Source organism: Galendromus occidentalis, unplaced genomic scaffold, assembly GCF_000255335.2.
Source record: "Galendromus occidentalis unplaced genomic scaffold, Mocc_1.1 scf7180000077477, whole genome shotgun sequence".
In the NCBI taxonomy this organism is placed as follows: Eukaryota; Metazoa; Arthropoda; class Arachnida; order Mesostigmata; family Phytoseiidae; genus Galendromus; species Galendromus occidentalis.
Window position 1 is genome coordinate 736820 of NW_003805465.1, and position 26821 is coordinate 763640.

Consider the following 26821-nt stretch of genomic DNA (forward strand, 5'->3'; position numbering starts at 1 on the left):
CGATCCGATTCGATTCCGACTCTCGGTAGGAGGGAAGCGGCTGGCAGCTGACAGAGCGTCGAGCTGTCGAAATCCGGCATAAGTCCAGAACATAGCGGAAAATCTACATCGCATGGAAGACTGTCGATTTCGGGACTCCCGGAATTATTGAAATTCATTGGCTCGTCTCTTGTGAACAGAAGATGAAGTCTCCTTATTCCCAGTGGACTTCGCTCACCCCACTAAGTTTTCAATAACGGCGTTCAATCGATATTATACGCGAAAATTGGTCGTCTGAGAGCTAATTTTTCACGGAACCGCAACTTGCGGTTTTTTGCGGTTTTTAACCGCGGTTCCCAGGTTGCGGTTCTCAGCGGTCCTGGAACCGCGGTTCTGAGAATCTGCGGTTTTTTGCAAAGCCTATCTGGGACTTAGTTATGAGTAGGGCTGTAAAATTGTCGCGGACAAAATCGCCGATATCGCGGTGAAATCACAGAAAATAGCGGAAAATCGCGGGAACGTGAAGATGCGATGGATCGTTAAAAGTAGGATGTTTATTTATGATGCATGATGTCGACCAATGACACCATACGTTTCTGCTCTCGTACAGGCGGATGCAAAGGGTCAAATACACGTACAGTCCCGAGGAGTTCTGATACAACATATTGTAATGAGTTTCTATCACAAATGCTCCGACGGTCGAGAATATAGACGAGACTTTTAAATATAGACTTAACGATCGCTCCGCAGGTACGCTATAGACACGCATGCTGGGACAAGCGAGAGCGATCTTAGAGAGCTCCGGGAACCGTTCGATCGGGGCGGACCAAAAATCGACGGGACTTTTGAACGAAGTGAAATCTTTCACGGAGCTGAGAAAAAACCCTTCAATCAAACCAAGGGATGTTTCTGAAGACTTATACGGGCTCGATCTTGGTGATTCGGCAACAGTCGATGTCGAACGCTTGGCAAGTGACGAAGAACTTGGTCGCCGGCTGGCGAAATCGTGCTACTGAATCCTCAGACACATATAACTATTGAGTTAAGAAGGAAACCTGTTTAGAAGGAAAGCTGTTTCGAGTGGGATTCGAGCCCCTTCGGACGGTAGTATTGTCGCAGTAGGTTCGAAGTTGGGATGATGCCGGTGTCTTTGAGGTTGGCTTGCAAGAATGCCCTCGTAGACGGGCGGCCGAGAACATACAAGGGAATATTTGCTCCACAAAACTGTTCGCCTAAAGCCATCAGCTCAACTGTCCGATGCTGCCGCTGTTGAGTTTGCCTTCAGAAGAGTTCGTAGACTACATGTTGAAGTTAAAGCTTCTTTTCAATCGAGACGCGGCAGATTTGACTTTCTCTAGACGGACAGTCCCACCGATATGATTCGTGCATGAATCTCTTCGGAGATGGTCCATTGGTAGGTTACACGAGCTGCAGAATAGGAGTCCTCCACTGACATGGAATGTTCCCTCCTTGAACTGTCTTGCTCGATCGGCCGGGGTTATCTCCTGCGCATAACTTGGAAAAGATGGAGAGATTGGGGAGAAATATTGGACATGCGCACAACTTGGAAAAGGAGGAGGTAGAAGAAAAGGATCAGGCGTATGCCAAGGAAGGAATCGGTTTTATGGGTGATACGAGCTTGGACGACGATTTTATTCGAATTCGTCTAACAATGAGAACATCCCTCCTTTTTCCTGATATTCGTTGGAGCGGGCTTTGGCGATCCGCGTCGTCTCACATGTTCTCATCGATGATCCTCTGAACGATGAGTGCGAGATCGTGAACTCGGCCTCTCGCGATCTCTGCAATGGACTCGAGTTGGTGGCGTCGGCAGTCTTCCGAGTCCAGAAGTCCTTGAGCGGGAATTCTACCCGCTCCTCCTTGCAGAAGCCTATTCCGAGGCTCCGGAGGACCGTCTTGCAGGAGCTCTCTTGCGAGACGATGGAGCCTACTGGCTTGGCTCTCGACTGAAACGCATCGGTTGTAGCTGCGTTGGAAGTCCTCGGGAGAAACGAAGGAATTCGGGTGGAAGCGAAGCCCCCCGATTTCTTCGGCTTCGATGCGGAGCTCATGGAATTCTTCCAGGAAGGCCCTGATTGGATTGACTTGTCGCCGCTGAGGGAGGGAACCCATTTGAGATAGCTCGAGGTGGAAACTGAAGACGGTCAAGTGAAGCTGAGCGAAGAGCAGAGTGTGGGGTGCTCGATCGAGAGCTCTCTTTTAAGAGGTGCCGGGCATGAGAGAGGCGGGGGTGTTGTCTCGCGTCAGAAAGATCGATGCCTGGTTCCCTCACCCTGCGGTTCCGTCTCAGAAAGTTCTCGCCCTCCAATTCAAGAAAATTCTCGCAGCCGAGATCACCGTGAACCCCCCAATTATGACCCGGGTCTTGTTCTTTCAAATATCCCAGTGAAGGGGCTTCTAGCAGAGAGAAGCTACTATTGGAGAGGAGCTACCGTCGGAGAGGGGCTCATGATATTTCGAGAGGGGTTCCGAGATGGGAAACGGATGACGGAATCGCGGGAAACGCTTGTTCTCGACGAAGAGCTTGACATCATTGCACAATAGCAACAGTCTCGATGGGCTATGTATCAGCGTATGCCTCACAGTGTTTACAATATACAATTTGATGTTTACAAATCGGAACCTTGCCTTAGAGGGAAAGGCTTCTATTTTTTCGAAAGCCTCTAATAGGGGGCCTCTATTGGAGAGGCGCTGTTAGTGGAGGATTTTCGGTATCGCTCTGAGTATCGATTGATCCTCCCTGATTCTCCGCAAACGGACACGCAACAGCTCGGTAGAACGTGCAGGGCGGATGGTCGATCGTCTCAAAGCATCATGGTGGATGACATCCAATTCAATGAGTCGACTCCATAAAGGCGCAGCAAACGCCATGATCCCGGATGCACTGATAAGCAGCTCAGTTTCCGGATTCGGGCAGATGGCTGCCTATAATAAGGCGGCCTCTGGCGGGCGAGAAGAAGCCCGAGCAAGGTTTGACCATGGGGCTCCGTGGGATACCGATCAGAGCCTTTGCCCGACTTCGGAAACAGCGTGGAGCTATGACTCTTTTGAGACTTTGAGATATTCGCGGAGGAACCGAAGCGTAAGCGGTTCATGAAATCGGTTGACGATGGTCATCATCATCGCGGCAGGGTTTGTACGAGATTTTTTTTCTCAGATGCCCGGCTCTCCTATACTAAACTCTCAGATGCCTGACTTCATGTGCCCAACTCCCAAACACCTGACTATCAGATCGCCCCGTCTCGGGAGGAGAAGACCTTGTACCCGCTCGCGGTGGGCCGCAGCCAACGCCTCCCGCGCTCAGGCTGCAGTCAGCGCCTCTTGCGCTCCGGCCACAGTCGGCAGTCTTTGGGCTCAGGTTACGCAACCTCAGTGCGCACTCTCTAGCTCCCTGGGTTCAGGTCGCCTAAGAACGCCATATCTAGTCAGTTCTAGCCTAACTTAAGCTCTCACTGACCTGGCATTTGAGACGGTACGCGCTCGGCTGTGAACCCCGGTGAATCGTGAGAGTCAATTGGAGATTTTGTAACATCGATTCTTTTGATCCCGCGACCCACATGCAAGTGCATGAGACCGGGATGAGGACGCACATAAACAATAAAGTAACACCTGACGTGCAGGCCCGACATCTAGCGCGAACTGACCGTAGTGGGGTGGACTTCGTGTTGGATGTTGGATACCACAGATTCGGACACGGGGAATCGACAGTAGGCAGTCACAGGATCTAGGAGCTCGACCTCCGATGGAACTCTCGCATGTCCTGAGACACGATCTCCATCGTTCACGTAGATGCTCTGGACAGACAGGGAATAGTCGGATCAAGTCTCCCGTTCAGGATGACTAATAGGGTTGATCCGATGCCAAATGATTCGAAGTTCAGTTCGGCTCCGAATATCAGCCTCTGGGGAATCGGAGCAGCGGGAATCAGGCCGCTGAAGATCTCTCAGGAGCCAAAGCTCCCGGGATCCCAAGTACAGGAGCATCGGTGTGATTATGGCCTTGATCACCCGACGCGCAGAGTTCGAAAAAAGAGGGAGGAGGAGCGAAAACATGAGCGTATCCGAATGAATGAAGCTGGATGGATACGGGCCTGAGTGTCTATTGCATTCGAGTTCATCATTGACTGAAAAAATCATGGCGATTCAATCAGGGTGCCTAGTATTCATCTGATATTCACAAGAGCGGAATTCCTTGTCGTCTCACATCTCCTCGTCTGTGATTCTCTGAACTAACTAAGAATCCTCCCGACACCTAGCGATCCCTGCAATGAGCCCGGGTGCGTGCCACCCGGGTGCGTCGGCAATCTTCCGAGTCTGAAACCCCGTGAGCGGAATTCCATCCGCTCTGCTTTGCGGACAACTAATCCGAAGATCCGGTGGACCGTCGTGCAGTAACTCGCTCGCGAGACGGTGCAGTCTACTGGCTTGACCCTCGACTGAGACACATCGGGCGTAGCTATGTTGGAAGTATCCGGCAGAAACAGAGCAATGCGACTTGGTCCGAGACCGCCCATTTCTTCGGCTTCGACGCGGAGCTCATTCCAAAAGGCAGGAGGACCATGAATGGAGTCGCTCGTTGCCGGTAGGGGAGGCAGCCCATCCAGTACAGCTCGAGGTGGTGGGTGCAGACGGTCAAGTAAAGCTGTGATGACCAGAGTGTGAAGCCTCGATCGGGAGTTACTTCTTACGGGGTGCTGGGCTCGAGAGATAGAATTGGGTGCCCTCGCATTCGATAGGCTCGTGAAAGTAATCATCACATTGAGCATTGATCGACGCATGCCCGATTTTTCGTGACGAGACCCCCATTCCCTCAGTGATGGGTCGCAGGGTCGAGTATTCCAATTCTGCTAGAACTCTCACAACATTCGGGTACCTCGGGCGATACCGACTGAGCGGTGTCTCGTAGCTTCCGGTCTAGATTTGTGGCAGCGAATCAGTTTTCTTGCATTGTCTCAAAGAGATGGCGTCTCTGACCTCGTGCCACGGGCTGAGAGCTCTGGGATGAGTGCTTTGCTCGCCTTGCGGTCGAGAACGGAAAAAAATCAAAATTACCGGAGCGCGTAATGGGTACTGATTGTGAGAGCTGGGTCGAGCGTGATCATATCGCAGTCAATCATCGGACCATCAGGGTATAGCACACGGAGAAATTGCGCTCGATCGTCCCCCACTCAACCGGGATCGGGTTTGTGAGAGATTCTGGAGCTTGGCTTCCATGAGCGAGACATAACAGCTCTGATGAGGCTCGGCACTTGGGTAGCATGAGCCCGACTCTCAGGTTCCGGACATCTCGGACGCGGTTTCGGATCTCTCCCCTCCAACTTGGGTCAAACTGCTGACCGAACTTAGACCCTTGTCATTGCGTACTCCCAACCTTATCGGGTCTAGGCCGAGTTCTGCTCCGCTCCGATGTCGGAGCCGCTCGCAGGAAGCCGCTCCCAAGCTTCAGAAGAGAATTCGTTCCCGGGAGGGGCAGAGGAAGCACTTAGCAATTCTGGAAGCGTTTCGTCGATTTAGGCTGTACACATCAATGTGTGTTCGTATTTCTCAAAACAAAGAGCTGGCCTCGGCCCGGCCATAGCCGCCGCGCTCACCTCTCCCGTCGCATCAAAAGACATCTATCGAAATTTAGCCGAGCCGCCTCATGACGACCCCGACGTGTGTCGAATATACGCACCCGAAGCAAGGCTCGGAAGAGCTCGGTTGTCGAATCCTGAGGTCGAGCCAGCTCTACCGCGAGTGAGCCATCTTAGTTAGTTAGATTCGAGGAGTTCACAGTGCATACTGGAGAAAAACTAGGGCTTTTTCGCTTCTCCCTGGAAAACGGTGGATGGGAACGATGCCGGAGTCACATGGGCGAGGGATAGCATCATTCCGCCTTTAGCGAACACGAAATCGGGTTCTAATCAAAGTCCCTAAGGGGCGAAGTGACTGACAGACAGACATCACGCCTCTGTTAGAGGGGGTGATCTCCCCAAATATCAACAACCAATTATTCGGCTCGATTGAGCGATCCGGCGGTAGCAACCGGTGAGCATGCAATGAGTTTAGAATTTTTCTGTCAGGCTCGGTCGAGTTCTGTATCCGCGGCCCTCCACTTATTACGATTAGAACATCTTGCACTCACTGCTGACGCGGAGCGCGTGTTGCTGTATTTGGCTTCCGCGCAATGGATTCGAGACGAGCGAGGAATCGGCGGCGCGGTGGTACCAATCTCTCGATTCAATCCACATATTTCCTGACACGCATACAATGTCCAATATCATGGTTCTCTCCCCGGCCCTTAATGGCCCTGATTCGTCGGGCAGTTCTATGAAAATCACAATATATCGTCTGTTATTGTTCGGATCGGGATTCAGACGCGGAGCGATCATGACGACATTCCTCGTCTTTTCAGCAGTCGCTCTAATTGGAGAATGCAAAGGTCAGTTCACAAGCTCGTGATGCCATAAATGAGTGGGTAATTAATATCACCCCCATCTCAGGCACCGCGCCGCCGTGATATCCCATCGGAAGGGCTCTCAGAAAGGAGCTGTGGGATACTCCGTGGTGTACCCCATGGCATGCCCAAAGGAAGATGCATGTATTTTTGAGAAGAGGACTTTCCTTGCAGCTGCTCTCCCCCGAGCGGATCTTCGTCACGCGTTACGATTCGGCTCGCAGTACACTGTGACTGGGCTTGTGATTATGCCCAGTCTCGAGATCGAGGAACCGTTCATCGCTTACATTGATGAGAGCTCAGGAAAGTCTAGAGTGGACTACTACAAGGGCGAGATGAAGACGTTTCAGATTGATTCGGAGTTTTCGAGAATCTATTGGTCGCTAAATAGCGAAACTCATGCTACCGAAGTGCATTGCCATACCGTGAGTGCAAGCGGGCTCCAAGAGCCCACAGGAGTGCTCCCGGACTTGTCCGATTTAGAATTTGTGCGCGAAGAAGCCTGCAACACCGACTCGAATGCTTCATTCCTTGGAGAATCAGGCAGCTCCCCTCTGTGTCTTCGATATGAGAGGATCTTGAAGGATCAGGATCGCGAAACTAAACTAGTTTTCTGGACTTCCCGGTGAGCGAAATGCTCGAAACAGAATTTTTGTGGTCATCATTGAGTCCGCTCTTCCATTCCAATGAAGATATCCGTCGATACGGTTCCAATTTATTACTATGTTTTCTTGCAGGGATGCGGACGCGGGTTTCATCCCAAAACGGTACCGCGTGACAGGTTACGATAATTTTCTGAAATCGCGACTCGACGAGTACGAGGTAATCTATCTCCAATTCACAATCGGTGACCTGGACGAAGATGTCTTCGATATCCGATCGGTAACCGGTGAGCAGACGACGCACTTTCTTCCAATTCGAAAACCGGTGCTGGGAGTTGTATCCAAGATTATTTATGATTCAATTTTATGCATACTGGCCTGAACTGTATAAGTATATCGCTTCCTTCCCTCCGATTCTCTTGAAGATCTCCGACAAGCGAGAATGAGAGCGTTTCACCGGCTCCAAGATTTGAAGTGCGATCCTATGGGTCCCGATTCTGATTGCTCAAATCCCCCCTCTCTCTGCAGATAAACCTTGCATCGCTGCCACGACGATGTCCGAACTTTCCGGCTACCGTCTTCTCAACCCTATGAGGGGATTCGTTCACAATGACGTATCTCGTGTGTGAAGCTTTTATTATACTCTTACTTTCCGAGAACTCACTCTAGGAGTGACGTCACACTGTACGGACGAACGAGCACTCGGCGACACCAGTGGAAATAATAAATCTCTCCTCTGAGAATGAACAACATTTCATCGGCCTCCCGACCGGGGGACAAGCTAGTGTTGTCCCGGTTCTGGACCCGAACGTATTGGAAAAGACAAGCATAATTTACATCATATATTCTCGACGGAATAGAGTTTGCGAGCTGCGAAATGAATATGGTTTCCCTGACGTCGCGAGTCCTCGGAAGTGTGCGCGGCTCAAGCAGGAAACGGTCCCACTGACGCCTCTAAATGAATAGCGCATCTCCTTTAAGTTGTTAAGGGCGGGTCGCAGGGAGACGATGATTACGACTGCTCCTGCCCGATGCGGGAATATCGGTAAGAACGGAGAGAATCAAACTTCCCGTCGGAACAATGGTGGTGTGGCCAACCAGCGGTGAGCTCTCAGAATCTTGACCGCGAGATTCCCACATTCCCCACCAGAAGACCGAAAACTCGTGGGATATTCCGCAGGCGGAACTGGTTGAATTCACGAAATTCCAAGATATGTATGTTCGGCGCGTCCGTCTCGAGAGCCGCTCAATTCGGATCAGGGTCGCGCTCATGGCGAGCACGGTACAATCTGGCGACCTCTAGATATCCACTCTGGACCATGGTGCTGCCGATGGCGTCGGCTCCAAGATTCTGACGAGAAGGACATCGATATCCACATTCTCGTCATACTCATGTTAGGCGAGCCGTGACAAAGAGCCTCTCTTGATTTGACCGCCTCGAACTTAGGAACCGTCTTGATGATCTGATACGCCTTTGGAAGAACGGTACCGGATAAATGTGCTCCACAACGATCCCGGGAGATTCAGGAAGGGGAGATGAGAATCCCGGGAAATACCTCGTGGACTTCAGCCAAGAGCTTGCGATTCAAGCAACGGGGGAAATATGCATCGGAAAGTCGTCTTCTCTACGAATATGATAAGATCATTGTGGAGGGACGATAAAGTTCGTTCCATGATCACACCGTTCATAGCGCTTTCGTCTGTCCTGACCTGGCTCTTGCATTCCGGCATCCCATGTCCGCGATGTAACAATCCGAGTATTCTGCAGGAGAGAACCGTGCCGCCGACAACGACCTCTATTTTCAAAAGCCATCTTTGTACACTGCAGGCACTTTCAATTTCAAGCCGTCTCTTGATTTACGATAATCCTTCATCCGCTATCAGAAGGGTCCGAAGCGGACACGTCTCGATGCTGAAGGCGGGGAAACTGAAGAAATGAGCGACGCTCCGCATTTCCATGCAACGCCATGGACGACCAATGGCACGAATCGTTCCCTTCAAGGGCGATGCATAAGCTGGGACATACGTGGGGAAGGCGCCGGTCCTGAACTGCTCCCATTACCAGACACATTCCGATTCGTGCGTACAGACAAACTTGAAGTCTTCAGCAAGATTGCTCATGGAAACGGAGCCTGTAATCGATTTTAGCACCGATCTCCGTGCACAAGTGTGATCTTGTGGACCAATCCGTGAGTACCGCGAGGTAGTCTTCTTGGGCTCCTCTAGCTTCCCTCACAGGGACCTGACGAAAATGGCGAAAATTGATGATGACCTGTCATTCGTGCTCTTGCGGAGATCTCCTGCTCCGCGAAACTGATCCTCTCGGGCGAATTATGTTTCCAGGAGAGGCTGGTCGAGAATTCGACACAAAGATGACGGCATCTGGCCCATCGAGCCTATTCCGTGGATTAGACTCACGTGGATGTTTTTTTGTCAGACGAAGCCTCGAGTTCAGATAAACACGGGAGTCGAAGCCTTCGCGGCAGAATTTCGTCAGGTCGATCAGGTTCTGAGAAGTCCGTGAGTCAAACGAGATAGCCCCATGCGTTCCGATCGTCTAGCTCGGGTGCGAGGCCAGCCCAGATTAAACACTGTTCACCTGACAACGATAACGGCCAAAAGCAGGGACGCCGAACGGGATCTTTCGAGATATCAGTCGATATCGATACTGTCGACCTTGACATCGCCGAGTGGAACTGCGCGGGTACGACCGTCCCGAGTCAGCTCGGTAAGATTCTCTGCTGAGGCCTCCGGAACTCAAGGGCGCAGATCCTGCTTCTAAGGTCGAAATATACCGGAGGATTAGATTTTGATGTAAAGCCTTCTTTCCCCCACGTAGACTGCACGACGCATGACTCGAGACGCGCTCCCGCTTTCTACACATTCAGAGTCGGAGATAGAATCATTCGAGTAGCAGTCCCAGAGTCATCATGGTTCGTTCGAGCTACGCTCTGTCCTTCTCAGTCATCCTCTGTGGTGAGTGTCTACAGGAGTAGTCGTCTTCCTTACCCCACTGCCATCGACCAAAGGCGGTGCGATGGGCTGAGCACAGATGGTGGAAGCACGGATACAACCTCAACACAGGAATCAAATGGACTTGTCATCCTTCGCAGGTCAGATCGCCTCGTTCAGCCAGGCAGCCTTCAGCCTGGCTCCGCAGTTTTCGCTGACTGGGTACATCCTTGGGCCCGCGCTCGGTATACCGAAACCATTCTCCTTGTTCCACGATGGAATCGGCTCTAGATCCCGATTGGATTTCTATGGAGGCGACAAGAAGCATATCCTGAGGAACAAGTCATACTACACGTTATTTTGGTCGACTAGGTCTGCGACACACATTCCTGTACAGACTTGTCGACATCTCAGACACGATGGAGATCCGAACCCAGTGACCGATCTCGTTTTGAGAAATCTGGACCAAGTCGAATTCGTGCGAGCCGAACCTTGCGATGCTGAGACCACTACGGTCCATGCTTCCGTCGCCTTCGGGGGCATGTCTTGTAATCGTTACGAGTATCGCGTCGAACCTTTCGTATATGTTCTCTGGGCCGCTAGGTGGGTTGGAGCTGAGGCGGGACGATAGCTTCGGCTTCCGGGTTCTCCTGAATTGACCTATCCTAACACGCTAAGTCCGTATCGCAGGGATCCAGGACACGAGCAAAACATGAGACCGGTGCGTGTCCTGTCCATCAACGGTGAGAAGACCGAGACGCTCTTCCTAACTTACACTCTGGGCATCCAAAACGATGATGTGTTCAATGTTGAGCAGCTAACCGGTTCGTGCAATCGATAATTTATTTATCATTCCTCATTTTCATAATTTGCGTCGACAATACACATTCAAGATTCATAACTCACCCTGAACTTCGTCAGATGTCGGCCGATGCGTGGATGAATCTCCGGCAGTCATTTCCCAGGCTTGTTAGCCAGAAAAAGGAATGGTCGCAACGGATTGCGCCTCCAGCCGTTCCCGGAATCTCTAGCGATGCGGTACGCCTCGGGCAGAGTGAAACCAAATCATCTACGGATACATCCACGGATCCATCTTAACGAAGAGAAGAGTCGTCCGACACACATATGCAATCAATTGCTCATCCAGCTGATCGAATAAAGAACAAACATTCGGAAGTTTGCCTAGATTTTCGTACCAAGCAATTTATGTATGTACCCAAATCTACCGCTATAAGACTATAGTTACCAGAGGTGTCGAAGAACTAGCCACTCGGAAATAAGAAGTGGTGCATCTTCGAATTTGCGACCCCAAAGCTGAATAGGGACCGCTGGGCAACCCCAAGAACAACCCGTCTGAGGAGGAAATGCGACGCTTCCCGGTGCCTGCACCGCGGCTTTCCAAAATAATTTCCGATTCCAACAATAGCTTCTGGAAGCGGGAGACGTGGAAATCGTCACTCTCCCTTGTCCGATCTTAGGTGAGGGAAAAAATAGTCCGTCGTTCGGGCTTCGGATCGGGTACGATCTCAGGGATTGCACACGGGAAAGATATTTCGCGGTTCATGTTTGAGACTCTTCCCCTGGTTGCCGGCATCGCGCTCCTGCGTTGAATAATTTACGATTTCGGCCCGGATGATTTTATTGGAATGCTGAGAACCACAGGAGCCCCTACCGAGAACTCGCTGCCCTCGAAATCTGCCGCCCCAGTCTACAGCCGGGTAAGCCCATCGGGTGGATCCTTCACTAGGAACGGGTCAAATCTGATTCAATCGAATCACATAATCAACGCGGGAATCGCGAAGTTCTATTTAAATTAAGCATTAGCGATCCATGTGGGAAGCGATGACGTCACTTGTGATCCATCCCTGCGCTTGATCACCAAGGTTCCTTATTCCATGTCGATCTGCGGTGCGATCTGATCAGCGCATTCGGCACCCAGGGACCGGCCAGGCATCGACAACGGCTTTGCTTCTCAACCCGAGAACTCGTCAATCCAGATTGCGGGATCGACGTTACTCCGAAGCTCAATCCTTATCATGACTCAGAGAAGGGGAATCGATCCGAGGTCGAAGATCGCCCCATTCGTGGAAATACTGGATTCGCAGTCTCATCTCATGATTTCGTTGACGCTATCGGATTTTACGGAGCCCTTTCTTGTTCTCGAGGTCTTCGCCTTCTATGGCTCGGAGTTCCAGTATTAATCAATCATTTCGCGCGCTTGGAATTCATTCGCTCCCGAATCTGCGCCGAGACAGGTCATGATTGCGAGGTCACCCGCGATCGCTCTGGCGCTTGCTGCTCTCGGTAGGTTTACTTTAGCAGTCAGAATCCGGTCGGTGCGAGCGCATGCCTCATATTTGACTTAGATCCCAGGAGAAGCCGAGCCCGTGACCACGAGAAAAGTGTCTCGCGCCACGACTTCAGGATTGTTTTTCCGCAGCCGCGATTCCGTCCTCGACGTTGCAAAGTCCCCGAGCGGGATTCGCACGAGAATATACAGTTACTGGTTATCTGATGATGCCTCGATCCGGAATCGAGGAGCCTTTCAGCGCTCATTGCGACGGAGACCGCGGGAAATATCGCGTCGATTACTATCATGGTGCGATGAAGACATTACGGATCAGTTCTGACATCTACAAAGTTCATTGGTCGCCCAACGAAGAGACTCACATTCCCGAGGAAAATTGTGAAATTATGCCCGTGGGAAGGAACGAATATCTGGAACCGGGGGGAGTGCTCCCCGATTTGTCTGACTTCAAGCTCGTTCGTACCGAATCCTGCGGCACCGGAGTAATCAGGGCTTCGACAGGGCTATCCGAGTCCGAGTGTCATCGTTTCGAGAAAATCACGCAGGATCGTGATCGGGTCTCAAACCATGTTTTCTGGGCTTCTCGGTGAGTACAGCTCCACGTCGAAATGACATTCGCTGAGCAGGAATGCAATCCGGCATTTGTGAAATTGTCGCAGGATTCTCTCGATCGATGCTGCTTTGACTGGATTGCAGGACATCGGATCACGCTCTCAAACCAGTGCGCTACCGTGTACTGAAATACGACAACCATCTCCGGTCTCATTTCGATGAGTATGAAATTATCTACGAGAAATACAGAGCAGGCGTTGTGAACCCCGATCTGTTCGAGGTCGGCAGTGTGACTGGTAAGCAGTAAGCATGCCCCATCGAACCTAAAGTGAATGAGAGTCAGACAGAACTCAGAATGATCTGCGTATGGAGACACCACGTTTTGTATGAAATTGACCTCGAGCATCTTCTGCATTATTGTAGATAAGCAGTGTACCAAACTCCCGACGGCATCCCAGTCCTCCGCCCGTCATCTCTTCGATCCAATCCGAGAATTCGTCTCGAACAATGATTCTCACGTTGATGAGCACTTCGCCGAGTTCAAGAACACGCACGGGAAAGCGTACGAATCAGCAAGCGAAGATCGGAAGCGCCGCCACAATTTTCACCACAAGATGCGCTTCGTCAATTCGATGAACAGACGAAATCTCTCCTATGCTTTGGCGTTGAATGAACGGTCAGACCAATCCCGCGATGAAGTCTCTTCCCAAGGAGGCTGCTTGCGAATTCCTAAAGTACCGAATGCCCCATCGGATTTGCAGACGTTCTCAGCCGAAACGTGTGACACCGCCGGAATCCCTGATACGGTGGATTGGCGTCTTGAAGGCGTCGTGACGCCCGTGAAGAATCAAGGCACGTGCGGCTCTTGTTATAGTTTCGCTTCAGTCGCCTATCTCGAAAGCCAGTACATCATACGGAACGGCAAAGGAAATACGACTCGTTTCTCAGAGCAACAGATCGTGGACTGTTCCTGGGATTCGCTAAACATTGGCTGCAAGGGAGGCTTCCCTCATGGAGCCTTTGAATACGTTCAGAAATACGGACTGTTCACAGAAGACCAATATGGACCCTATCTCGATGATGAAGGCAAATGCAGAGATGCCGAGATGAAAGGAGAGCCAATTATTCCGACATTGAAGAGCTTCACAATGATGGAGGGGGCCGAATGTCTACTTAGGCACGTCGGGTTACACGGACCGATTGCGGTGGGTATCCATGGCTCATCGGATTCCTTCAGAGCTTACTCTCGAGGAATTTATAATGATCCGACGTGCGATCATTCATTAACTCACGCCGTTCTTGTCGTCGGCTACGGAAGTCTAAGAGGCGAGCCCTACTGGTTAGTGAAAAATTCTTGGGGACCCAAGTGGGGAGCTGAGGGCTACATCTTGGTCTCTCGAAAGGAAAACTATTGTGGCATAGAGAACTATCTAGCTTTCGCAGAGCTGTAGAATGGGTTTGGTCGAATCTGGAGGTGGATGTCCCATCGAGAAAATGAGTCGACGAATAAAGGAGCGTCATACTATAAGAAGATGAATGAGGATGAATACATTCGAGGATCAACATGATCCACGCTGAAAGAAGCCCCCGTGACCGGAGCTTCCCCTCGAGAGGAACCTCTGAAGCCCCTAAGTATGATTTGATCTCCAACTCGTTAGACTTCCCTCGTTTGACGGGTTGGCCTTCCGGAGTGGATCCGCGCGTCGGAGCATTTTTTTTAAATCGCGTCTAGCCGCTGCGACCATCCTCTGAGATCGGACTGGAATCCCGAATTGTCGTCCCAGCACAAGCGTGATCATTAGTTCGAATAAAAGTGGGAGGATCATCCTCCTAGTTCAAGAGTCCGAAGGCTGAATAACATGGGGAGCGCTCGGCCTTCAGCCCGGCACTGCTCACCGTGTCGGCCTGCCATCGCCCTCCTTCATGCTCGAATTGGAACGGCTCAATATTCGAACCCTCCCAGTCTTCCATGGAAATGATTGTTGATGATCATCTCAGAACTCGGATCATTTTATAAGGTATCATCCAGCGTCAGCACAAAGCACTTTAAAAAATCCCCTGCCACCTAAAGCAAGAAAGATCAAAATCCGCTTACACGGAACGTTCGACTCCTGTAGGCCTCAATGAGCAGAGTCAATACTTCTAGGATTCTGGCGTTCGGTTTGGACCCGCTCGGCGAGAGAAGGGCATCGCATCCCGTATCGATCGCATGATCCTGACACTCCAGATGGAGGAGGTCGAGCGTAAACATTCGGACAAAACGTGTCTCATGCTCGGCAGCCGAGGCGCCACAGGTCGTCCCGACCACCGCTGCAAGGCAGCGGCTGAAAGTGTTGTGGATGCAGCAGGTGCCGGAGAATCCGTCTTCTTGCTCTCGCTCCAGAACTTCCGTTAATCCGATAAGAGCTTTCTCGACACAAATTGGAGCTCTACACCTCGACATGCAGGACGCCTGTCGTAAGTACTCCTTGCGGAGTGTAGCGTTCCTGGTGCAATAAGCTTCTCGGAACTCATAGAGTCCCTTGGTGAGCTGTCGGAGTGCTCGAACCTGATCCGGCCTGAAGCAAGACCTCGCGACTTCCTCGATGCATTCGTGTCTTCTGAGAAGGGAAGCGCAGTACGAGTCCAACTCAGCACCACTGACGGGTAGATCCCTCCTGGTCTCTGAAGTGATGCACAGGGCAAGCCTTTCCTCGTTGCACGGGTCCTCTGCAGCGCTGCTCCGGATCAACAAAGAAATTCCCGAGACAAACACGAGAACTTGCACGATGAACGCTTCTTTGGGCTGCATGCTACTGCACAATATTCGAATGATAGCAGGTCGAGGGTTTCACGTGTTCCGTCCAGAGCTCTGACCGTGCACGTGTGTGAGTACCGCGATTGAGGTGACGCGCACTTGAGCGCCCAACGTATTCTCCTGCTCTACCGGGCCTCCGAATGTCGCTATTCACCGGGCGAATTCAATGCGTCAAGGCTCTCATGGTATTCTGGATGATCGAAACAGATACGAATTGAGAAGTATCGAGCCGGGGAAAATATTATTCTGTGACGGGAAATCATACTCATGCGAGTTTTCGACAAGGACAGCGCTCTCTTCTAGCATCGTTTCTTCGGTGCGCGGCAGGACGGTGCGTCAGCCGTGCCGGAGCACCGTCGAATCGTCTCCGTCGGTCAGAATCACAAATCGTGGAATATCCATTTTATATATTGGCTTGACATGAGCCCCGAATCGCAGCGAGTCTTGTATAGTATGCGCAGAGCGTCGATCATAATCCAGGGAACGCCTGCCTAAGGCGTTTCGGGAGGATTCGCGCGGGCTCTCCTACTCTACGTTCGGAATCACCCACGACCGTCATCCTCCACGGACGTGCCTCCCCGACTTCCCGGGGGACCGTCACTCCTGGATTTCGAACTTGCATGTATACCGAAATTCGAATGCGTACGGATGCCATTCTGCTGCGCATTTCACGATGATGGACATCGACCGCTTTCAGTCCATGCCATTGACGATCTGGCATTCCGCTCCTGCTGGAATCGTGATTCAGATATCATTCGACTCGTGACGCTTCTGAAGTCGGATGTAGAGCGTGATGGAGGATGGACAGCTCTCCGCGAGTAATAAATTTTTTTGGATTTAGGCGGCCATATTGGCGAGCTTCGACGAGGGAAGGTGGGTAGTCAGGACGCTGAAGGGAGGGCGTTGATGCAGTCGGATCTGTTCCGGGACCAGGCCATCGATCTATGCTGCCTCCGATAGTGGACTCGCACAAAGAATGCTCGGTTTCCCAATCAAAAACTATCCTCCCTACAATTCTTCACAGATGACGTATCTCTTCGGCGTGTGCCTTGTTCTTGCCTTCATCGGTTGCGATTCAGGTGACAGCACGCGATATACGATAATCATGGAGTCGAAATGCCTCGCCGATGTCGGTCAATCTACTACCATCGTCTCGGTAAGGCGGCCTAGGTTCCTCATCAGCCTCCGGACACTGAACTCTGGACCATGATTTTCAGTGGTTAAATGCCCGGACACAAGTAAGTGTAAGGACAGGCACACCTGTTGCGTCACAAGGTCAGCAACGTATTGGGCTTGCTGTCCACTACATAGGGCTAGGTGCTGTTTCGATCGACTGCATTGTTGTCCCAATGGCTACACGTGCCATTGGTCGAAGAAAATCTGCAGACACGCCGCGAAAGGTGAACGCGCTTGGGTGGACCTCATCAGTTCCTTCTGAATTTCGCGGGATGAAAGTGTGATGCGCGGTGCATCGGGACGGAAGATGATCTGGCACGACGAGAGTGCTCATCCCGCTGGACAGCTTCACCTCATCCAAACCAGAACATCTCATGTTCCTCTCGAGAGCTGAATGTTCTAGAGCCATGATTGAGGAGAACGCGTCTCTTATGGACAATGGGGAGCGTGGGAAAATAAATGTAATGATGAAATTCTAGTAGACGACAAGCTGTCCTCCACGGGAACCGTCTTTCTTGGACGGATGCTCCCTCCCCTATCCCTTTTCTCTCGAGTACAGATTGGGACTCATCATCATCATCAAACATGGCCTCGATCCTGAATCGACGCTTCGCCACTCCTGGCTACCGGTCCTGGTCAGGCACGGGATCCCGGGGGAAACCTCGAGGTAAGAAAACTCCTGAAGAACTCGGCGCAAAGCATTCGATCAGAGGAAGCCCCCGCTCCGTATGCAGACAACTTCAATCTGATTGCCCGGGTGCGATGAGTTGCTGGGACTAAGAGCTCGACTCTGACGCGGATCTTCCACTCTTGGACTCTCCGTCAGGCCTCGATGGACGGAATCATCGGCGGCATGGATTCGTTCATTGAAGCTCGACCCGCTCCAACTCCCCGGGTCCCTTCCGACTTGACTGTATTACGGTGTTTCGGCTTAGCCTTCGCTTGTCTTCATCTCGATATTTGGGAGTTGAAGCTTAATCGGGGAGACATCAAGAGTTACCTGCGTCCGTCGGTTCGACGTCAGAGATATATATATCGAGTTTATTCCGCAGTTCACGCTTATTCGTTCATTTCCCGTGACCCACTCCGTATGAATCGCGCGCAGCTCTGAGAAAAACAGACGTGAATTTGTGATGATTCAGGCTATAACGATTGCGTTGTACAATCTCAATTCTGATTGACGTTTAGCGGGTAGATTTATTCGATGTGACGCGATTGATTTCCACCGAACCCTTCCTATTTCCCGGAATCGAATGACTGCGCAGCTCACTTCAGCGATGAAAATGCTCCTGCATCGATCGGCAAAGTCGCTCACCGTCGAACCAAGGCTCGACGCTGACATGATCGCCGCTTGCTGCGTGATCGCCTCGGCACTGGTTTCCGCCGGTATGTACGCGCCTGCATATTCTTAGCGGAGAACACAGCGGAGTATTCGAGGCACTCGAAACTCTACGAGGAATGAGACGCGAGGGGCCTCCAGATCGAGAATGTCAGGATGCGTGAATGATTTCTAACCTCCGAAATATTCTTCTTCCAGGCGCAGTTCCCAGTACGGCTCGGCGCCACGAACTGCGGTTCCCCGATGAATACACGGTCACCGGTCGTCTAATATTGCCTCACTCTGATATTGAAGAACCTTTCGCTGCTCGCTGCGACGGGCGTAGCAGGAAATGTCGGATTGATTACTATGATGGCGCGATGAAGACATTTCAACTCGGCTCTGAGCTCTTCAGGATCCACTGGACACCGAATCCGGAAACTCACGCCCCAGAAGAGAATTGCCGCACGGTGACTCTGAGCGATAGCGAGGCTCTTGAGGCAAAAGGAGTGCTTCCGGATCCATCCGAGTACGAATTCGCGCGTAGTGAATATTGCTATGCTGAAGCGAGCGTTTGGCTCCGGGGAGTTCCTTATGTCGATTGCGATCGCTATGAATGGAGTTCTTGGTACCGAGACCATGCCTCAGACCACGTCCTATGGGTCGCCAAGTGAGTTGATAGATGCAGAACCGCCCAGCATCGCTCGAAGATTTCCCGAAAATTCGCAGAGAAACTGAATACATTGGAAATACAGGAATGCGGAGGGTAACTCCGTGCCCGTGCGCTATCGGATGTCGGGCAAGGACGATATTCTCAAGTCCCAATACGATGAGTACGAGGTCATCTACGACACCTATAGCGCAGGACCCGTAGATTCTCGTGCTTTCGAAGTGACGTCTGCGACGAGTGAGTATACGAGGCCTACAGTCGCCAATTCGCTTGGGCCAAAGCCCCTGGAGATTCTACCAGGAAGCCGCATGCGCTACTACGATGATGTTTCGGAACTCCGCAGGTCAACCTTGCCTTGAGAGCTCGGAAGCTCCAGAACCGTCGGTCCCTCTGTTCTTCAATCCGATCCAAGAATTCGTCCGCCACAATGCTTCACACGTGGATGAATACTTCGCCAAGTTCAAAAAGCATCACGGGAAGGACTACCGATTCGCGGCTGAAGAGAGACAACGACGCCACAATTTCCGCCACAATGTTCGTTACGTGAATTCGATGAATCGACGGAACCTTTCGTATGCTCTCAAACTGAATGAACGCGCGGACTCGGCCCGTGAGGAGCTCGGGACCCACGGAGGTTGCTTGCGCCGCGCGAGTCGTCGATTCTTCGGGCGAGATTTCTCACCCGAAGAATGCCGCAACGACCAAATCTTGCCTGATCATGTGGACTGGCGTCTCGAAGGGGCTGTCACGCCAGTCAAGAACCAGGGCACCTGTGGGTCCTGTTGGAGTTTCGCTGTGATTGCTCATCTCGAGAGTCAGTACTTTTTGAATAATGGGAAGGAAAACCTGACGCGCTTCTCAGAGCAGCAACTTGTGGATTGTTCGTGGGATTTCTCCAACACTGGATGTTCCGGTGGCTCAATAGAGAGTGCTTTCTCCTACGTCAAGGAATATGGGCTGTTCACAGACGAACAGTACGGCCCCTACCGCGAAGAGGAGGGCAAATGCAGAGACACCGTCACTGGGACTGAGCCGACGATATCCACTCTGGAAGGCTTCAATGCGATCGGTGGAAAAGAGTGTCTACGCAATTACATCGCGTTGAAAGGTCCGATAGCGGTCGCGATCGATGCGAGCTCGCCATCGTTCGTCTATTACTCTCATGGAGTTTACAAAAACCCCGCTTGCGGTCGTGATTTGAACCACGCCGTTCTCGCGATCGGCTATGGAGAGCTGAACGGCGAGCCCTACTGGCTGATAAAAAATTCCTGGGGGGATATTTGGGGCTCGGAAGGCTTCATGCTCATCTCGCAGGAGAACAATACCTGTGGAATCGAAGACGAGCTCTCCTACGCAGATCTGTAGGATCGCTGCGATCCGATTCAAAAATCATCTGGTGTGCTGGATGTCTGATCCAAAGCAGACTGAAAATTTTTGCGAAAAATAAAAATCATAGCAACTAGGTTTCGTTGGTTTTTTTTTCACAATCCTCAGGAAGCAAAGCATTCCCTCCAGCCGGATAGAAATTCTCTGTCGTTTCGTCACTCGGGGAAAAGTATCACTAATAAACCTCACGTTTTCTCCTCTAGTCTCCGATCTCTGATTGTCTCCCGATTGTCTCCGGGGAGGAAGGACGAGTTACAGGCGCTCGTGCCTTCTTGAGACTATGTGTTCGAGGATTCCCAAGAGAAGACTTGATCGCGGCTGCACGATCACCCATCGCGAGCGCTGAGACCCATTGAAAAAAGATCAATGTCGCGCCACGAACTTACTACGGATGGATTGGGAGAAAGTGAATTCGAGCAACGGTTCCCCAGACCTGGGACCGATTGCAAAGCTCAGGAAAATCCTGAGCGAGGCGTCGCCCTGCGGTCATGCTATCCGATCACTATGTCGCCCGGGGAGCCAAGACGCCAGATTCATCGATCACAAGGGCCATCACCTGATGAATCATGGCGGAGCTCCGCAGTGTAATAGGAGCTCTGGTAAACGGGAAAGTAATTTCTTTCCGAAATTGATTCGCTCCGACGAATCTGGGATTCCTCCTCCAACGTCGTATCTACCTCACCTGCTCGAATAGTCAATGAGGATCTATGGGAGCTTCTTCTGATCTATCCGGAGCGCAAAATACACGATTCGTGGCGTCATGTCGGCTCCATTCGGCCCCCCGGATTCTTTAGAAATGTTGCGAATCTGTGCAAAGGAAGAGCAGGGACTTCGTATCGCAAGCCCATTATGATCGATCCGTGCTGGATCCGTATTCGAAGGGGTTCGAATCTCTCAGAAATCCCAGAAATCGGAAGGGCACACTCTGCAGCGAGAATCCTATCGTCCGCTCATGGCCTGAGACGATTCCGACTCGCTCCCCCTCTTGACCGAGCGTCCAATGACGCGTGGGTCCCAATAGCTGCGGGTTGAAGGATGACGCGGATCTTGAATTCACAATATTTCGGAAGTTTGTTCCCCTTCGCCAATACCTGTCAGATATCGAGATCGGACAGCAAATCAGAGCGACTCCGAATCTACATCTCGCTCTTATTGCGTCAAAATTAAATACGAATTCGCCGTAATTTTCGTAGAAATCGATGAATCAATCGGTCTCGATCGTTTACCGCCTCATTTCGGACTAGATATCGAGGAATTCAATAAACTCTCCTTCTCACACGGAACGCCAGTTCTCGGAGGCTGCCTCTATAGACGGCTGCCCTATCCGATATAAGCGGGAGCGAGCTTACGCTGAGGATCCACTCGAAGCTCAATCGCGGGCCGGTCATGACTACTTTGGTGCTCGTATTCGTTCTCGCTATCATCAAGCTCTCCGGCAAGTACCTATCTGCGAGCTACTCGTTAGAAATCGGGTCAAACCAAGTTTTTCACGAACTCATGAACTCGCAATCCCCTCACATTAGATGTTGCAAATGCCGATGAGGAGAGTTTCACGTGGACGCGGGAGTTCTCCGCCACGGGATATATAATCAAACCTTCAAATGGAATACGGAAGCCGTTCACGATTTACCATGACGAGGAAGGATCCAGATCACGAGTGGACTACTACGGGGGTGAAATAAAACGCATCTGGACGGGTTCCCTCTTCTACAAATTGCTCTGGACAACCAACTCTAGTACGCATGTGCCCGAGCAGTCATGCTTCTACTATGGAGCGCATCTAGGACTACTTTCTTCGATATACGACGTCGTTCCTCCCATGGGACATCTCAAAAGCGCACGCACTGAACCCTGCGATACGGACACGACCACAATTTATGCTTCAGTCGTCTTCAGCAATCTGAGCTGCCATCGATACGAGATCGAGTATTTTCCATTCAAACAAGTTTTCTGGACCACTAAGTGAGTACGATGATATTGATCGAGTAAGAAGATACGATCGTATATTCAGTCGACATGCCAGATACCGGAGTAGGGTGCGGATGACATAGTGCGCCTCCCATCGTAGAGATTTGGGAAATGAAAACAAGGTGACACCTGTTCGAATAATGGACTACTGGCCGGAGAAGGAAGAGGTCATCTTCCTGAGTTACACCGCTGGCGAACTGGACGATGAAGTCTTCGATGTTGGGCTCCTGACCGGTGAGTGGATGAGGCGGCCGACAGCCACCCCACTCGACAAGTCTGAGCCTTCGTTCCAGATCATCCGTTACTAAAGATCGAATAACAACGGTATCTTCTCCCATGGCAGATCTGGGCAAATGTGAAGAGAGATCTGAATGATCCTCACAACTAGGTCGCGGCCCTCACGGGAACTTCGATACGAAAAGAGCGGAGCTCCCACCGTACCGCAGCAGTCCCTCAATTCTCCTAAGTTTCGGCTCTTTCGAATCCTTTTCAAGTCTAAGACGCAGAGATCCAATGGAATTTTGGATTTTGGGTCTCAGTCTGAAAACAGACCCTCGTATGCCCGAGTGCAGGAATCTACGGAACACCGCGAGCATATCCCCATCGGTCATTTGGCCGCCCACCGAAAGCGTCTAAGGATTTCAGCCGGTACAAAGTTCATGAGCTCCTCCGGAGTTATTCCTCGACTCATTCGAGAGGTCAGTTCCTCTGCAGCTCTTGCCGACGAGTCCTCGCAGCTCGAGAGCTCCCGTCAAATACTCGTCGAGGCGACGTTAAACCCTCGTACGGCAGGTAACTTCAGGCTAATAAAGATTATTTGAGACATTGCGCCGGAAAACTTTTTCCTTTTGACTCTCTGAGGGGGGAAAAGGCCTGAGGCTGTGGAATAGGCCAAGGGAAAAATGAGGGCCAGCTTGGACGCCTCCCTGTCTCCGCAGCTCACTGGCTCGTGAGATCAGGTCGGAGAGGTATCAGGCGCGAAACCTCTAGCCGTTCGCAATGAGGAAAGTCGCCGGCGAACCGATGTTCCATATCGATACTCCTCGGTTTTGTCGTCTCGAGTGAATCCAATAATGCCTGGTTGGATCGGCAAAGAGATTATCAGTGTCACAAGTGATCGGCTCGACCCATTCCGCCTCCAGGAAGCGTACGATAGCTGCTCGTTCGAGTAAGGGATCGAGCATTTCCTCCCGTTCTATGGATACGCCGGATATCCATAGGAACCAGATGTTACGCATCGGTGGAAAACTCTCCATCGACGGTGCCCGCTTCCTATGAAGAACGGAAAGCAACCCCGCAGCTATCCGCGGCATCACGTTCGGAGCGACCTCCGTTCCGAGCGTTCAAACCTTGAGAAGTGAATCGCAAGGAGGAAGATACTTTGAAGACCTCTAGGAGTCAGTTTGGGGCGAGAAACAAGGCTCTCGAGAGTTCGAAGTCTCACCGAGGATCGGATGCGCCTCATGTCGTGTCTGGAAGGCCGTTAGAGGGCGCTATGCCAGACAGCACTTTCAGGTGGATGTCTCAATAAGCAGTGCAAACTTTCTCCATTTCCATCGGAAGGTTCTAAAAGAAAACCACACTGTCAAATCTCAGCGTGCCCTCTCTTACGAGTGAGAACGCTTCCCAATGCGCTGTGCAAGAGCGACCTAGCTATATAAAGATTGAGAATCGCTCGCGGAAAAATAAGTGAGCGATGTTGCTTCGCGTGATTCCTGTGGTCGCTCTCGCGATCGTCTCCGTCGGTGAGTGAATCCAAAAATCTCGTTTGTGATTCGTTGGACACGGCTTCAACTACGTAGTGCGGTGATTAGAACTCACGGATCGCAGTGACATGATTGACCAATGCAAACAGTCAGCCAGTGATTGTCACCTTGTCCGGCAGCCTCCATGATTATTCTACGGGATCATAAGAGGCTCGGTGGAACCTTCCTAAATCGACTCGATTCCGATTCCAAAGCTATCCGGCGCAGAGGGGCAGATCCAGAAAGATTTCCCTGACCCCGGAGAAATCCGAGCCTGTCCATTTTCTCGGAGCGAATTCTAGGCTCTTGGTTACGAATCAGAATGTAGGGACACGGAGAGCAGGGATAGGAGCTGTAATTGGAGCTGAATGCAAAGTGGTCACTGATTCGATTGCCGAAAGATGGCTCCTCTTCAAACCACCAGTCCAAAGACCGGTACTCTAATCAGATGGGAATTCTTCACTATCACCGATAGAAGGATTAGTTTCGCTAGTCGAATGGGAACGCGATCCTCGAGTCGAGATGGTCGAATCAATTGACCCGAAAGGAAATTTTCTCGATCCATTTCAACGACACCGAGGGCGATTTCGACCGATTTCGGAATGCAGCGAATAAACGAGAGAAGACCCCATATTTGAAAACTCAGACTTGATGCCACGCCTGGTAGAGATATTCCGCGAATAAACTAAGAGCATGTTTTCCTCCGTCAGCTGGGGGGCCGGCGAACCCACGCGATGCACCGGTATTCCCTCCAGCCTACGCGGCGAGCGGCTATATCCTGTTGCCGTACTGCGAACTGAGGGAACCCTTCACCGCCTATTACGATAAGACCGCCGGAAAGTCCCGCATCGATTACTATGGAGGCGAGATGAAAACCTTCCAGATCGCGGGGGAGACGGGAGGCTCCTACAAGGTGGTCTGGTCCCCCAACAACGAAACGCATGTCCCAGAGCAGAACTGCTACGCAGCGGGTCCGGCGGCGCCACAAGGCATTCTACCCGACCTAAGTGACTTCAAGTTCGTTCGCACCGAGTCCTGCTTCACCGATACGTCAACCCTATTGAACACATTGCTCTCTAACGCCGCCAAATGTTATCGTTACGAGAACACGGTACAGAAATACGATCGCGTTTCGAAATATGTCTTCTGGGCCAATCAGTGAGTATTTCGGTCGATAACACCTTCGAATCCCGCCGGCTTGATAATCTCCTCACTCAAGAGATTACCCTTCTTCCTCTAGGGATGGAGATAACAACGTGATCCCTGTACGCTACATGATGATGGGATACGATTCGTTGCTCGGATCCCACTTCGATAAATATGAGGTCATCTACGACGACTACACCCCCGGTCCTGTCGATGGGGACGTTTTCGACGTCACTTCCGTGATCGGTGCGTATTCTTTATTCCGAGCTAGTGTCCGGCGATTGCCATAACTCGCCCCAGATTCCGGAGGGTCATTGGAATTTTTGCTTCAATACAGATAAGCCGTGCACCGATTTCCCTTCACCTCCCGGACAATCCGTATCGCATCTCTTCAATCCAATGAAGGAATTCGTGCATCACGACGATTCTCACGTCGATGAGCATTTCTCCAACTTCAAGAACGAACACGGCAAGTCCTACGAGCACCCGACCGAGGAACGAGAGCGACGTCACAACTTCCATCATAACATGCGCTTCGTGAACTCGATGAACCGAAGGAATCTCTCCTTCGCTCTCAAGCTCAACAACCGCGCAGATTGGAATCAGGGCGAGTTCAAGCTGTTGAGAGGTCGTCTGCAGTCCACCAACGTCAAGTCGAGCGCAGAAGATTTCCCGAAAGAGAAGTTTGAGCACCGAACCGTTCCCGATTACGTCGATTGGCGTCTCGAAGGAGCTGTGACTCCGGTCAAGGATCAGGCCATCTGCGGTTCGTGTTGGAGCTTCGGAACCGTGGGTCACATCGAGGGACAGTATTTCCTCAAGCACGGAGAGCTGGTCCGATTCGCGGAGCAACAGCTAGTCGATTGCTCTTGGACATCCGGAAACGACGCGTGCGACGGTGGTTTGGACTACGTCGCCTACGACTATATCAAGAAATACGGTCTGTCGTCTGATGCTCAGTACGGCCCCTACCGCGGAATCGATGGCAAGTGCAAAGACGTAGAAATCGAGAATAAACCCATCACGACCATCCAACGTTACTATAACATCTCGGGAGTGGAGAACCTGCGCAAAGCCATTGCCTTCGTCGGACCCATCTCTGTGGCAATCGATGCTTCGAGACCTTCCCTGAGTTTCTATGCGCACGGGGTCTACGAGGACCCTGACTGTAGTTCCACCGAGCTCGATCACGCAGTACTCGCAGTCGGGTACGGAGTGCTCCACGGGAAGCCCTACTGGCTCATCAAGAATTCGTGGTCCACCTACTGGGGAAACGATGGGTACATCCTAATATCTCAGAAGGACAACATGTGCGGCGTGGCGTCTACGCCAACCTACGTCGAATTGTAGAATCCTTGCTGGAAATTTCAATCCTGATCAAAGTCCAATCGAATGGTGGTGTCGGATCCACTTCCAAGGAGTTAGAGCATCTTCGAGAACAATTCAAGTTTTCGACATTTTCAAATTTAATAAATAGCGATTTATTACCGTACCAAGTCGACATGATGTTATTCCTCCATAATCCTCCGTCTATGTACATAACATGATCTCAGTGTCAATGCGTTTCAATCATGATACTCGTAAGTGATCATGAACACTCTCTCAGGTTGTTGCACTCATTCGGTCACTTGATTTTCCATTTATTATCAAGATGAAATATTCACCGAACAAAATTTCCCCGTATACGTCCTGCTACAACGAGACACATTTCGCGTCCGGAGCATTCTCGCCTCGGCCTCATCCGCTCACGGGAACGGACAAAGCCA

General features: G+C 51.4%; 6 protein-coding genes across 6 annotated transcripts; 5 read left to right on the top strand and 1 right to left on the bottom strand.

The window, feature by feature from the left end:
* Nucleotides 1–6248: 6248 nt before the first annotated feature.
* Nucleotides 6249–7666, top strand: LOC100900457 (uncharacterized). The gene is made up of 4 exons (XM_003745092.1): nucleotides 6249–6420; nucleotides 6610–7060; nucleotides 7173–7324; nucleotides 7566–7666. Exons 1-4 carry the CDS (start codon nucleotides 6249–6251, stop codon nucleotides 7664–7666), a joined length of 876 nt encoding a protein of 291 aa, XP_003745140.1.
* Nucleotides 7667–9967: 2301 nt separating this feature from the next.
* Nucleotides 9968–14300, top strand: LOC100900598 (counting factor associated protein D). Its single transcript, XM_003745093.1, has 6 exons — nucleotides 9968–10013; nucleotides 10151–10592; nucleotides 10680–10813; nucleotides 12430–12883; nucleotides 12994–13145; nucleotides 13273–14300. The coding sequence occupies exons 1-6, from the start codon at nucleotides 9968–9970 to the stop codon at nucleotides 14298–14300; spliced, it is 2256 nt and encodes a 751-aa protein (XP_003745141.1).
* Nucleotides 14301–14929: 629 nt separating this feature from the next.
* Nucleotides 14930–15640, bottom strand: LOC100900738 (uncharacterized). Its single transcript, XM_003745094.1, has one exon. The coding sequence runs from the start codon at nucleotides 15638–15640 to the stop codon at nucleotides 14930–14932; it is 711 nt and encodes a 236-aa protein (XP_003745142.1).
* Nucleotides 15641–18099: 2459 nt separating this feature from the next.
* LOC108864476 (cathepsin S) lies at nucleotides 18100–20272 on the top strand. The gene is made up of 4 exons (XM_018640217.1): nucleotides 18100–18208; nucleotides 18360–18810; nucleotides 18896–19047; nucleotides 19154–20272. The coding sequence occupies exons 1-4, from the start codon at nucleotides 18100–18102 to the stop codon at nucleotides 20173–20175; spliced, it is 1734 nt and encodes a 577-aa protein (XP_018495733.1). The 3' UTR covers nucleotides 20176–20272.
* Nucleotides 20273–21548: 1276 nt separating this feature from the next.
* LOC108864477 (uncharacterized) lies at nucleotides 21549–22539 on the top strand. Its single transcript, XM_018640218.1, has 4 exons — nucleotides 21549–21631; nucleotides 21720–22158; nucleotides 22265–22398; nucleotides 22508–22539. Exons 1-4 carry the CDS (start codon nucleotides 21583–21585, stop codon nucleotides 22537–22539), a joined length of 654 nt encoding a protein of 217 aa, XP_018495734.1. The 5' UTR covers nucleotides 21549–21582.
* Nucleotides 22540–23839: 1300 nt separating this feature from the next.
* Nucleotides 23840–26553, top strand: CtsK1 (C1 family peptidase 26-29-p). The gene is made up of 4 exons (XM_018640260.1): nucleotides 23840–23909; nucleotides 24620–25067; nucleotides 25150–25301; nucleotides 25393–26553. Exons 1-4 carry the CDS (start codon nucleotides 23861–23863, stop codon nucleotides 26403–26405), a joined length of 1662 nt encoding a protein of 553 aa, XP_018495776.1. The 5' UTR covers nucleotides 23840–23860; the 3' UTR covers nucleotides 26406–26553.
* The last annotated feature ends 268 nt before the right edge of the window (nucleotides 26554–26821 follow it).